The 14,033-nt window shown below is 36.9% G+C and overlaps 1 protein-coding gene across 2 annotated transcripts in view; it reads right to left on the bottom strand.

Moving 5' to 3' along the window:
- ITGA1 (integrin subunit alpha 1) overlaps nucleotides 1-14,033 on the bottom strand; it is a 71,641-nt gene that overhangs the window by 31,110 nt on the left and 26,498 nt on the right. For both annotated transcript variants that reach the window (XR_003526207.1, XM_027634470.1), the window contains exons 2-8: nucleotides 12,065-12,185; nucleotides 9,811-9,923; nucleotides 8,775-8,863; nucleotides 8,571-8,685; nucleotides 7,774-7,901; nucleotides 1,693-1,841; nucleotides 57-207 (exon numbers count right to left, since the gene is read on the bottom strand). Coding sequence is in view for 1 of the 2 variants with exons in the window: in XM_027634470.1 (XP_027490271.1) it covers nucleotides 57-207; nucleotides 1,693-1,841; nucleotides 7,774-7,901; nucleotides 8,571-8,685; nucleotides 8,775-8,863; nucleotides 9,811-9,923; nucleotides 12,065-12,185 (866 nt within the window). In the remaining variant the exon portion in view is untranslated. The remainder of the gene's footprint in view (nucleotides 1-56; nucleotides 208-1,692; nucleotides 1,842-7,773; nucleotides 7,902-8,570; nucleotides 8,686-8,774; nucleotides 8,864-9,810; nucleotides 9,924-12,064; nucleotides 12,186-14,033) is intronic.

Here is a 14,033-nt window from a genome sequence, read left to right as displayed (position 1 = left end):
TTAGAAGATGAAACATGCTTTTAAGATTCTGAATTTTCCCATTAAATTTCACTTACAGCAATAGCAAATCTCTGAATGTTTTCATCTTCACAATCATCAATCACATCTTGTAATCTGTAGTTGTCATGTGATTCCCCATCAGTAACAATAACCATTACTTTTTGTACTCCTCTTCGTGCACCATGAGCCTCTGTAAAAGCTTCTTTCCTAAAGGGAGCATAAAGCATTTTGGAGAAAGGCAATGTCAGCATTTCTCACATGCATCATATTTGCATAGGCAACCATAAACTAAAAGACTTTATATTAACTAAGAAGTGGGAAACAGAGATTAATATTAGCCATGAACAAATACAAACAACTGCAATTGGAACTTACATGGTGGTTCACAGCCAAAGTTTCACAAGCATTCATCCATTATTCACTCACTTGTGAGCAATAGCAGAAAACAAATAAAGTTCTAGTACCTTAAAACAGCTTTTGGCATCTTAAAAAGGATCCAACGAACACTCCCCCCATTCCAAAAACCCATGTAGAAAAACCTCACCCAGACTCTGGACCTGACAAGGCAAGGCTGGATTACAGCTCTGGAGGAGAAGGAAGGAAGTAGGGCCTCCTCTTTTTAGAAAAATACCACAAAATTCTAAGACTGGCCATATGAGTGAAAGCTGAGATCTACCACTGAAGATGGCCAAAAGTGGATGGATAGGAAGATTGCAAGAACAGATTTGCTGACAGTTTCTCTATATACAAGCCTGCAGCTGTTTATGGTGCACAGGGGCTTTCTGAACTAGGTGTGGTTTCTGAGTACTTGGCAATTCTCAACTTGTTCTGCTTTCATGAACTTGTTCAGACTCCCTCAAGCTTCCACTTATACCTAAGGAAAACATTACTAGTGAATATATAAGAATTTTATTGGATTTAAGACATCATACCAACAAAACTTTGGTCTGATAATCAACTAGGTCAGCAGAAGGATACTGCACATTTCACTAAATGGTTATTTGGAAAGACTGAATGCAATCTTTTATGGAGTAAAGTCAAGCTGTCTTGATGGGAAAAAACAGAAACGAAAAAAGATAACAGGATAACATTGTACAGTTTGAAATTTTCTGAGAGATTTTGCATTTCCGGTCTGTTCTATGAAAGTCAGATTTCATTTTTCTCATAAAGGAAGCATTTAAAAATATTGTTATTCCTGCAACAGATCTTTAATCTCCCAATGATCCAGAAGCTGCAAAGACTTAGGATATAAAATTTCTAGTCTTTCTGACAAGTGTGGCCTCAAACATTGCAATAATCAACTTCAATGAAAACAAATTAGCATTAAAAAGTTCAATTTTTTAAATTTTTCCTCGTAAAGACCTAATTTCCTTCATCCCTCTACATACACATTCCTACCTGCTCCATGTGGACATCAAATATTGTCAGCCCTTTCCTTAGGACTAAAACCTTGCTCCATGTCTGTTCCTAATTCCTCCATTCAGCAGACAGTGGCCTTTCAAAGGTGCCATATACAACTGCTCTAGATGCTGGACAGAGTCTGTTTATCCAGCCGCCTCTTAAATGATGTTTGCTTAGTTAAAATGAAGTCAGATGCTAACCATATCATATTTCTAATATATAAAATGAGAATTGTCATGATATCTGTATGTTTGCTTGTCCCAGATGCAGGACAATATCCTGTGAATGTACCTTGCCGTATCTATTCCCAGGGCTGTCATAGTTTGCGTGCCACCTCGCTGGCGTATCCTTGTGGCTGCAGCCATAACATCTTCCGTTGTTGAGTATGTATTCAGGTAAAATTCATGGACTACAGTCTGTCCATACTGAACAATTCCAACCTGAAACACACAGTTCATGTTAAAGATCAACTACAGTTAAAGGAAACATCTCTGACTCCTGAAGTGGGGTAAATGTCTGTCTGTACCAGCCAGGAAGAGAACTGAACTCTGTGTGTTTTCCTTGGTATGAAGCACCTATGTGTTTGAGCAAGACTGGCTAGATGAACAGTCTCATGAAACATTTCAGAGTTTTCTAAATTGCATTTATTAAAAATTGGAATAAAGCCCAAAGCAGGCTCAACTCCTTGGTCTTCCTGGCTTGCTGTTATCTGTACGGAAACTCTGCTCTCCTCTAGGCAAAGGCAGACCAACACCCCACCCACCGGTCAGAACTTCTCAAAATTGTTTTCCGTATAGCATGCAAGGTCATGGCTCACTCACAACTCTCTTCATTCCATTCAAATGTAATATTCCTACATCTGATAGTTTATTTACCCTAAACTTAGCCTAGAAACAGGAAGACTCAATTACCCTTATCTTGATGAAGACAGCGGGGACGTCCATGACATGGACGTTCTCCCAGCAGGAGGTAAGTCAAAGTATCACCTGGCAAGTACTAGAGGGGAAAACATGGACAAAATGGAATTTTGTGGCTTCTGGAAAGGGGGAGGGTAGTGTAAAGACTCTAGATGATCTTAGCAGGACAAGACTTTGTGCAAAAATCAACACACGGGATTGGAACCTAACAACAAAATGCCTGAGGGAACCTGCTGCAAAATCAAGTGAGAAATAAAAAGAGGAGCAATATTCTTAAATATTAATTAATTTTTCTCATTCATCTCTGTCAGTTTTAATATTTTGGCAAGTTCCTGACAGCTTTTACTGGGAAGAACCTACACAATGTTCCATTAGCATATTTCAATTTTATGTTACACTTGGCAATTTATAGGTGTTATTTAGGATAATGCAGTATTATGTGGCATTTATGTCTCACTCATCTATTATTAATAGCACTCTAGCATTTAGGTTCTGTAGATCAATAAGACCTCTGGGACGTTTTTGCCATCATCTTATTTTAGAAATGGTTTAGAATGTACTTTGCAATTGCTTTACAGTTGTGGGATTTTTTCAAGTACTTTCATAGCCTCTCAGATTCTTCACAATTTGTTTTTGCTTGTAATAGAAGAGTTAGAGTTGGATAAATACTTTGCACTGAACACCAATATAATTATGAAATGCTAGTTACATGTGATTATCGGACTATAATTATAGTGGAGTGTGGTACAAAATCCCACTGAATTTCTGTATCCTTTAGAAAATACAGCCAAATCTGGAAGAACTGATGTACATTCAAAGTTATGACAAGTTGCTCTCTTTAAGATATTTAAATTGTTTCTTGAAGGTATGCCCTCTTCCACCTGCAGCTGAGAGAATGCAGAGGCTGCATGTTCTCCTGAGCAGCAGACCATTACCTCTGCACAATGTTTACAGAACTGGCCAGGGCACACTCTGTATTACCACTCAGAGCAGTCACGTGGCACAGACTAACCTCAAGACGAAGATGAAAATTTTAACCTGTTCCCTCCAACACAACTATTTTGTGGCATGCATTTAAAGGGATATACGGCATTATCTGAATAGGATGCCATTAGTCTCGTAAAAAGACTGCAGTTAACTGGCAAGAGGCTTTCATCATGTTTGGTCTTTTGGAGCAGGAGGAGTGGCTTAAGAATTCCCGTATCACGCACCAAGTGTAGACAGTGACTACTGTATGCTAGGGAGCCTGTCATGTGGATTCACTGGCTCCTTATCTGCAGCTTTGAGGATTTATTGGTATCAAAAATTGAATCATACATTGACTGCTGCCAGTGTGAAAAGTATCTGCCAGTCAGTCTTCCATGATACTAGAGACCCATATTGGTTTTGTCATTTTCCTAAAATGATTGCAGGCTGACACTGAGTTGTATCATTTCCTATTTGAAAGGAAACATCTATGATCACAGCAAGTAAACATTTTGAGAACTTCCTTCTCAGGAAGTGAATGGGAAGAACATCTGAGTCTGAAAACTGAACCGTGTTGCATAGCTTGTATATCAGGAAGGAAAGGGGGCATGTGGTTATCTTATGGGATACAATTGTTATGTGAGACCCTTCCTTAGCACTAGCTTTGAAAACACTGACCATCATGTTCTATGTATTCCATGGCATCAAAGGAGAGCCATTCCTCAATAAAAGGTAACAAAAAGCCCACCAGAACTGACAAAATGCTACAAGACTTCATGTTCCAGTCCCCTCCAGGATCACAGAATAAAGTCTACCTTGTAAAATTAGAACTATATTCTATTAGATAGCAATGAAGGTTTGAGCTTTTGCAGCCTTTTAATCTTATGGAAAACTACAAGTGACACATCCACATGATGCAAATGTGCCTATGTGGGACTTCAGCAAGCCCCTGAGAATGATGCTTACAGGCATCGTATGTTCTGATTTTCTTGTTTAATCTAAAATAATTTAAATCTGGAAAATGCAAGAGTACTGCACAGAAGGGTGTAATTCTACTCTCCTCTAGAGAACCTATTATTTTCCCAGCATTACTGACCATAATCTGTTGAACATCTTTGTAATTTTTAACTTTGTGTTCCCTTCCCTAGCATTCCATGGCTTTTACATTACACAAGGGAATAATTCTTTAATTGTCCCCAGTTCCTGTGAAAAGTGTTGTACAAGAGAACAGGCAAGTGAAAGACTGTTCTGCTTTGGGACAAAACAGTTCTAAGGGCAACAATTTATTGTTTATAAGTGAATACAGCCCCTTACTTGGAAAGCACATTCTGGCTTTCCTAATAAATTATTAAGCTAATTTATTTGGCAAAAAATAACAACAACAGAAATAACAAAATGAAAGAAAAATCATTTAGTCCATGAAATCATAAGATAGATTTTCACCATTGGGATGTGGACGAAAATCAGAAATATTTTTGGACGTACTTATATCTAACATAAAAGAAAAGCAGATATGCCTTCAGAAGCACTAATGGCTAATAGCTCTTATTATAAGAATATCTTTATAAAGATATCTGAACTGAAAAAAAAATTAATTCATTCTCCCACATTTAGCTTACTTCAAGACAGAGGTTACTTATAAATTATTGTAAAGATCTTTCTTTATCCTGAGTCTTTATAATACCTCTCAAATATACTTCAGTTCTTCTGAAGACAAAACTGATTGTAAGATATGACGTGGCATGACTTATTAATCTATTGATACAGTCCCTTTGGAGACATAATAAGGTACAGGCCAAACATCTATAACTGCCTATGTCATGTATTAATGAAAAATAAAACCTGTCTGAAAATTTCTGAAGGCCATTTCAACATTGCTTAAAGCTGGAATTGAACTTATCAAAGTATTCTGCTTTCTCTACTGAGAGAAATCCACAGAAGGTTACTCATATATAAAGGATTAAAAAAACCCCCATGCCCTCATATTAAAAAGACAATTATCTCCACAAAAGTTAAAAAAGAGGAAAAAAAACCTGTCTTGTATTGCAGTTAGTGGAGAAAGGACAGGTGAAATATTTTTATTTTCTTCCCATTAGTACCATTCTTTCTTTCATAATTTCTCCTTTCTTTTTCCACTTTTCTATCATCACTTTCCCTTTACTTTTTTTATCCCAAGGCCCAAGATATGCAGCTTAACCATCAGTATGATGTTGTAGATTATCTGGAGAAGGTAAAAAGGAAGGGAAGGAAATACTTCTGAAAAAAAAAATGCCATAAAATTTGGCTTTTTCATATGAAACTTTGGGCTTTCACTTTCAAATCTGCCGAACATGGAACACTGAACAATTTCTCTCCTAACTTGTCACAAATCTAATGACCATTGTTCATGAAGGGGATAAGTAAAAAAAAAAAAAAACAAACAAAACCAAACATCTCACAAGCCTCTAATCAAAACAAGGTTTTGAACAAGTCACACCCAAGCTGCTATGGACTCATTCTGTAATCACCTCTTTCCTTTCCTGTGCAAAGCAATCTTAAGTCAGTGAAAGTCCACTGGTTTCTACATGCTGAGCAATAAAAAATGAAAATAGAAAAATCAGTTTAAACAGACAGAAAGTAAACTGTTGTTCCTGTGCTTCTCTTCTGTGCTCTCAGAGAAGAGAGGATAAATAAGCCTGCTCTGTTGTTTCTCTTGTTCCCCATTGTATAGTCATTTAAACACTTTTTCTGAGAAAGAAGACGTGTAGGTGTGGGAGAGAGTATAAACCTATTACTTACTTTGGATATGCCTGGATTCCAAGCCAGGGGCTCAGAGGAGAGGGGAGAGATGAGATATGTTCTGGGGAAGGAGGAAGGTAAGAGGGACTGAGAAAATTCCACTCAGCCTTTGCCTGCCATTTCCAGTGTTTCAGTGTCTCTCCTCCTTATCCTATTCTTATCTCCCTCTTAAATGTTTCTGCTCTGTAGCAACCAAATGCCAAAGCTGACGTTCTCAAGTGAATAAGTGTACGTGTGAGAAGAGGGGTAGCTATGCCAAACTGTGAGTACAATGGGTTTTGTAGGTGGAGATGTCAGGCTGCTGGAGTGCAGGCCAGCAAAGCACCTTTTGTCCACAAGCTGAGCCACACAGATGAGGCAGTATTCCAAAACCAAACATAACAGAGGTGTGGCCATGTAAAAATTTAGGAATTGCTGGGTGAGGAAGAGGGCTGCTGGTGCAGTAGAGTTGATTTCCCTGTGTACCACTCCCATGAAGGCCTTTGGGCAGAAGACAGTAATGATTTCCATGCAGCACTTGCATGGAAGTTCAGATTTAAGTATTTTAAGATGGCACATGTTTGAGTAATCTTCAGTTTAAGGGACTAGGAAGAATTTCTCTTTTCTTTCTGTTAAATTTTACAAAGTGTTTTTCCTTCTTCCTTACAATATCTGGAAGAAAAGTGTGTTTAAAATGACACGACATGGTTGTAAAGTTCACAGTACATAAGTTACTTTATCAGCCAGTATTCAGCACAGCCAACAGAGGTGGCAACTTGAAAACCTCAATTAACATGAAAAATGGCAGGGATACTCTCTGCAGACAGAGATATTCTTTATGCCTTCTCACAGTCTCATTTGTGAAGGCAGGAACTGAGTGTTAGGAGCTAACCTGAAGTTGCAAAATGCAACACTGGGCTGCAGCATATCAAATGTTATACAGGGGCCTGGAAAATCCTTGATTTTGAGAGGTGGAAAATAGAAAAAGGGAAGAAACAGTGTCTTCTCTTCCTGTTAGTAAAAGTTTCTGTGCTAAAATGTATCCCAGAGTCCATGTTTCTCCTTCTAGAGTTCTCCTAGAACTGATATTTACATACTCTGTTTAGCAGTGAGACATATGCCAGATCCTCAGGGGGGTAATTGGTCGTAGCTCCATTAATTCTGATGGAACTGCACTGATTTATAGCAGCTGGGAATTTGGCTCTCTCCACTTATTATATAAATGCAGCTTCTGCCATTAATAACATGCAGCTTAACAGCCACTCATTAATAATGATTTCAAGGTTTAAAAGCTGTATGCCCAATGTTCCACAGAGAACGCTGCTCCAAAAAACTTACAATTAAAGGCTGTCCAAACCACGCATGTGTGCCTCGGAAGAGCAGAAATAACCTTTGTGCTATGAAGTACAAAAGAAGACAAGAAGTGGCTGTGGAGAGGAAGGAAGTGGGAAAGGACAATGTTCAAACAGCCTCACTTAATGCACTTAACTTTTGTCTCTACATTAGAAAACTGGCTTCTCCAGACTGCCTGAGCCGTGAGGGGAGGGACAGTCTTCCTGACATTGCTACTCGATGACTGAGTGCTGACTTAGTTGTGGTTTCAGCTATTTTACTTTAGTATTCTATTGCCGTAAGTTCTTGGAATTGAAGAGGCCCACAGATGACTCTTGTCCTATTTCCTGTAAATCCTTTTTTGACTCTCAAAAAACCCATAAAATAACTACTGTGTTACCTGTGTTTGCTGAGGGCCTATATCCATGTTGTTCAGGAGGCTGTTTAGAAAGGCTGTGACACTCTCCCACGGATAAATGCTGTTAGACCCATCGAGGACTATGATGATGTCCAACTGGGTTTTACACTCTGCAACACAGATTGCCACATAAAAATTGACACTAACAAGGATCAGACGTATCAAACAGCTACTAATTACTTTTGTAATTAGTAACAAATGTACATCTTTCTGCAGTGGGGCTGAACTGGCATATGTGATGCCAAGTATCATTCTTCAACTTTTGCATTGTATTTCACGCGATTTGTGTTTCCTTTATGAGAAAGGGGTTTTCTTGTAAGCAGAAATTTAAGACTGGAAGCAGAAGATCACATAACTGGAGCATTCAAAGTGACTCCCTACCTTCTTTAACATCAATCTGTTTCTCTACAATTTTTCCAAAGGACTGGGTCTTTTAACATTTTTATGCATATTACTGAAGTGGGTTTGTATTAGGTCTCAACATGCTGTCATTATTTAAAAAGAGACTTTTGGCCATAAGTTAAAAACATAAGCAACTATTTTTAGCAATTGTGTTTGGATGTTACATAGCACTGTAATGATTGTTTATACTGAGATAAATTCCAAAAGTAGGAACAATTTAGGTTATATACGGACAATGAAAACATTTACTTAACTTGGTAATGCTGGTAGCTAAGTTTAGCAGTTCGGGTTTTTTATATATGCATATGTGTATACATTTTTCTTGTTTGGCACTTTTTATTTTCGGACACACATGAGAATTCCTGTGGCATGCATACCTTGCACAGATGGAGCAATGGCCTCAATGGTTTCAAAAGTGGAGCTGACATTAGAGCAAACCCCAGTTGTGTAATGCAAACGTCCACATTTATAAGCATAAAGTGGTCCACATGCCTTTAAAAAACAAGAAAGGGTGAAATGTTTTTGTTATGATACCTGAGGAGAAAACAGATTTTTAAAATTGGCAAAAAGTCCTTTCTTACCAGAAACCCTCCTTTTGGGTTAGTCACTAAGGTTGTTCCAAGAGTCATGTTTTCTTTTACTTCCACAACATTAGGAACTGAAGTAGCAACTATAAATAGATTAGAATGTTAAGTATTTGGGAACATGAAAATAAAATGCTTAGGTATATATCCCCTAGTATGGAGCTTCCAGCTTCTAAAATAAAACCCAGACTGACACTGGTTTCATCAAATATTTTAGCACCCTTCCTCCTCCTTCTTCAATTGCAACAATCAAGAAAAATTTCTGGGACTGGCTTTTATCCCAGAAAATTTGTCTGGATTGCTGTCTCACATAGTTTTCTCGAACTGCAAAATAAGAAAAGAAGTAAAAATAACAGCGCAATGAAAGCAAGATACTACTACTCAGTTTTGTTAATTAAAAAAACAAAACTCTTTTACCTTGTGATAAATGACAACAGGTTTTATATATGGTACTGTTATGTTACATTATAGACGTTTATGTTTTCAAGGGAAAATAAAAAATATCATGACAGGCATATTTAGTGAAATTCATATTAAAAGGAAGTCTCTTCCAGTCTACATCATGTATCTCTTGACACGAGCAAGGAAATTATTAATATTTACCCATGTTATATTAAGATGCATCAGCCTAGTTACATTTTCATCAAAAGCTTACTGATGGCATTATGAAGGCTCTTTTTGGCTTTGGAGAGCTTTGAAAAGGGTAATCCATGAAATTATGCTCCAAGGCCTTTCTGACTCCATGGCCAGGACTGCCAACCACAGAGAATTAATGCCAGTCATAATAAAGTTTTGATAACATAATCACATGCCCATTCTAAAATTATGAGCATGTTTTCCATAGGACAGTGAAAAGCCTTAAAATAAAATAATTTTTAATGTTACAAACACAACTTCCTTCCCATTTAGCTCTGGAGTCTTACATGACTTTTCCATTTAGAAACATTTCTAATGCATATTTACTATCTAAAAATCTCCTAAGATCTGACCTCTGTTATTGCTCCATATAACACAGAGATATTTCCTTTAATACCTGGCAAGTTCAGTTTCATGCAGGGTGACTGGCTGTCCCTTCCTACAGGGCATTTGTAGACATCGCCTGTTCTTTTCTCAGGTTGGCCAACTAACGGTGAACCAATAAGTACCCTGCAAATGAAATAACTTACTTCAAATTTCTTCTATTTTACAAGGTACAAAAGTCAGCAAACAAAACTTACAGAGAGAGCACAGCTGCAGCAGGCTCTGTACTAGCAGTACGGGATGGAGAACAAGAGAAGTATCTATTATCCTAGTTCAGATACAAGCAAAATAATAAGGATACAGAAAGGAAATAGGCAATATACCAAATTACAGCCTAGAATAACATTTTAAAAAATTACAGTGAAAAGTAAAAGCAATACTGATGGATGAATGACAAGTACTAGAAATAATACAGAAGGAAAGATGTTTTATTTAATATATCCTTGCTCTTTACATTATTTCAGATGAAAACCTCTTTTCAATGCTCAGAGACCACATGTCAAAGGATAGGCTCACAAGCACTCAGAAGAAGAATTCAGTCATAAATAATGTGAGTCAGCAGCGTAAAATACATATTTTTCTCTCTCATTAATAAAAAATGTTATTATAAGAAATCTCAAATTTTTAAAATGCAGAGAAGCTGAGTGTGCCTGACATCCTATGGAAGGTGATCAGTGCTCATCAGGTTCATGTGCCTGTGCTGTTCCTTTCTTAGAAAGAAAGAGCCCTGTGAAGAGAAGTAAGTAGTCTGAAAGGCTGTTTTGTCTTTTGCATGAGGGATTTTTTTAGGGGAACCCAGTTTAACTGAGAAACAACCACAATCAGGTTCACAGACTGTTGCTGAAAAACTCTATCTGTAGTATACAGGTAGCATTATAGAAGTTGAAAAAGCATCAAAAGGCTGTTTTGTATATTTATTTTTAACTATCAACCAACAAATTTTCTGCTCTAGATGTAGATATGCTGAAAGCTTGACAATTTACAGTGGCTCTAGAGTTTAATTTCAGAGATGTCCAGACCTTGCACACTAGTTCATATCAATGTCTTCCTTTGGCTACTGGTAGAGTCACTCTTTCCAGCTCATATTATTGTTTGGTTTTGAAATGTTTCAGGACAGTTTACAACAATACAGCTTACTTCGCAAAATCCAAGCTCCTAGAACGGATTCCCTTTCCTGAAGGTTTAAATTAACTCAAAGAAGGTCATTATTATTATTCTCTCATGACTCTCATGCAAATGTGTATTTAAACATCCTACAGTCTCAGCAACTGAGAACTAGGCTATTCAAAAGCAGGCTATGCAATCTCATGTCTGTGAACATTCCCTATGGCTAATGGTGAACACAGTGTTGCAGCGGTGGACAGACTCTGGGAGTCAGGCAGTTCTGGCACTTTCAGGGGAGATTGCTTGGGCACTGCAGAACAGTCCAAACTGGCTGTCACTCCTGGCTGCTTGCAGGAGTCCCTGGCTTTACCAAGAATGTCAAATTACTGACAAAGCTCTGGGAAAACCAGAGCAATCTTCAAAGAATGATGGAGATCTCAGGTTTCCCAAACCTCTTACCATGCAATTGTTTTTTCAGTCCCCCAGACCAGTCATCAGCCTGTGAAGCTTGTTTTAACAAGGGAAAAGCATAAGCAGGTGTTTATCAAAAGACCAAGAAGCAATGATATGAGTAAGCATGCCAAAACGCAACCTCCACTTGGAACAACAGGAAGGAAAAGAGAGCTTAAGATAAAGGCTCCAACTCCCAAATGCAAATATATTACCAGTTGCAAGACATAATTAGCCCTCCAAAAGGGAAGGCTGAGGGAGTACTGTACTAAGAAATACTTTCCCACCAGTTAAAAAACTCAGTTCAGACAATCTCTGACAGAAAACTTTAGAAAAAAATACGTTATACAGATTATTTAGGTAGAACAGGAGTAATTTCATGGCAAATACATTAACAGCAGGAAAAGGCAAAGACCTCATTTAGTAAATGATAAAAACAGGGCTCAGGCAAAACAGAGTACTTTCTCAGCTTCATCAGTGAGGGAATTTACTGCTTTTGTGGAGTCACTTATGTCTTTGAGGAGACAAATGGAGGTATGAATGTGGATCTTTTACTTTCCCAGTCTGTTCAGGTTTCCTCAGGTCTGTGCTTTAATTTAAGAAATATGACTGACAGAATCTGACCCTTACTTGAAAACAGAAGAATAGCACCTGAGTCAATGAGTACTCATATTTTGGAGTGTTCATTTTAAAAAAAAAGGAAAAGGGCTTACCATTTCCCTTCTTCATTTTCATACTGCTGGACTGTGTACCCAAACATGTCTTCCAGAGGCCCACTGAAGGTCATTGCATTTTTCACATCAACATTGGAAGTGTGGACAAGGTGAAAGAGAGCTTTAAAAAAGATATTATTTCAAAAAAATTAGCATGTAGCAATACATATAAACCCCAATGCTTCTAAGAAATCAAGGTTCAATTAACCAAACGTACAAGATGGTTTGAAAGTGGCATTTGGGGCTATGTATCATAGTTACAGATATTTACATACTTCCTCATACATAGATACACAACTAAATTCAGAGAGGTTAGCAACTGGACTTCTGTATCCAAAACATACTTTGCAAAGCACATCACTCATTTTTAAATCAAAATTCAAATAACATTAAGTAAAACATTATTAACATTATATGTAAAATAACTTTTTAGTTATTTTTAATCCTTTTAGCTTCATTAATTTCCAGTGTAAGAACTTTACACAAAATATTCATTCCCTCATTCAAGGTAGTAGTTCTCAAGGTTTCTTAAATTGAGAATAACTAATTTTTAACTCTTTGCAGAAGACACATATAGAAAAAGAATAAGGAAAAGCCTTCATATGTATTTAATCTATATTAGAGAAAAAAGTACATAGTTTTCTCTTAATTCTATTCTAGAGTACCTGTAAACTTTCTATTTTTGGAAAAGAACAGAATACATTTTTAATGTAACAATATGCTGATATGTCCATAGTACTTATATAGGATCATTTACAGAACTCCAACATTTATACATGTAGGAAAAGTTGCTCTACAATGGTGATCTTGGACTACGATGAGGTAAGTCAAGAGAGCAAATGCTGCTTCTGATTGATTTCCCATACCCTAAAGTTCAGTGATTATCATCAAGGAAAATAATGTAAAAATATAACTGTAAGCAAGCTTCAGAAAAATGTGGTATAGGGTAAAAATCCAGCTTGAAGTGATACCCACAACCCACTGCAAGGCTCCATAAGAAGCAAAAATTACTACTGATATATAAAAATAAAGCTATTTATCTTTTCTTCCTTTATTATTTCTTATAGTGATCTCTTCCATCTTTGTCCTGTAAGTTTCAAAAGCAACCACTGACTCTGCTGCTGCAGAGCTGTACATTTAATTCACAAGAGTTAAAAATTAGTTGAATTTGTAGAACATCAAGGCTTCTTAAATACACAATTATACATAAATTTAATTTAATGTTAAAGAAGCATTTCCTGATCATTTGCTGACATTTAACCATTACATAAAACCACCCAAATCCATAAAACTTGCTGCATGTCAAAGCATCTAAATAATGTGCAGTTACTAAAACACATCTGTTATTCACCAGTGAATCAATGATATTCTCATGGAAAGCTTGTTACTATAATTAAGCTCCCAAGTGGTCAATGCTAATCTGTCTCTCTCAGCAGCTTATTTCCTGCTTAGTGTAGTAAAATTATCACAGAAGACTATCTGTCACTTAGTAGGCATTTCCAGTTTCACTGGACAGCAAAAAAAGGAAAAGTTTCATTTGTATTATTTTAGTTTTTCTTCCTCCAGTCAGAGTCAGGAAATACAAAGAAGTGAAAAAACTACACCAGAGATTACTTTTACTCTTCAGAAAAATATTTATTAAAAGTGATAAGAAAAAATTAATGGTTGACAGTCTGATGGGAAACAGTTTGCTGGAAAATAAGATTTTGTTTCCCTTAAACATTTATGTTTAAAGAAATTTTACTATGCCTGTTCATGAGCAATAGGAGTTTTCCTCCCCTGGTCTCTGCCATCAAAGTACAATTAAAATGAAAAAAAAAAAAATTAGAAATTGGGGCAAGATATCTCCAGTTCAAATCTTCTTTTGTTAAATTTCAGAGTAAAACCAATTGCTATTATTACTTTTGACAAAATGTGAGGGATTCCGACCATGTCACTTAGACTCCCAACCTACTGTAGACAATGAAAC

The sequence above is a fragment of the Corapipo altera genome, unplaced genomic scaffold (genome assembly GCF_003945725.1).
Source record: "Corapipo altera isolate COAL_440 unplaced genomic scaffold, ASM394572v1 61411, whole genome shotgun sequence".
In the NCBI taxonomy this organism is placed as follows: Eukaryota; Metazoa; Chordata; class Aves; order Passeriformes; family Pipridae; genus Corapipo; species Corapipo altera.
This window is presented reverse-complemented; position numbering and strand designations above follow the sequence as displayed.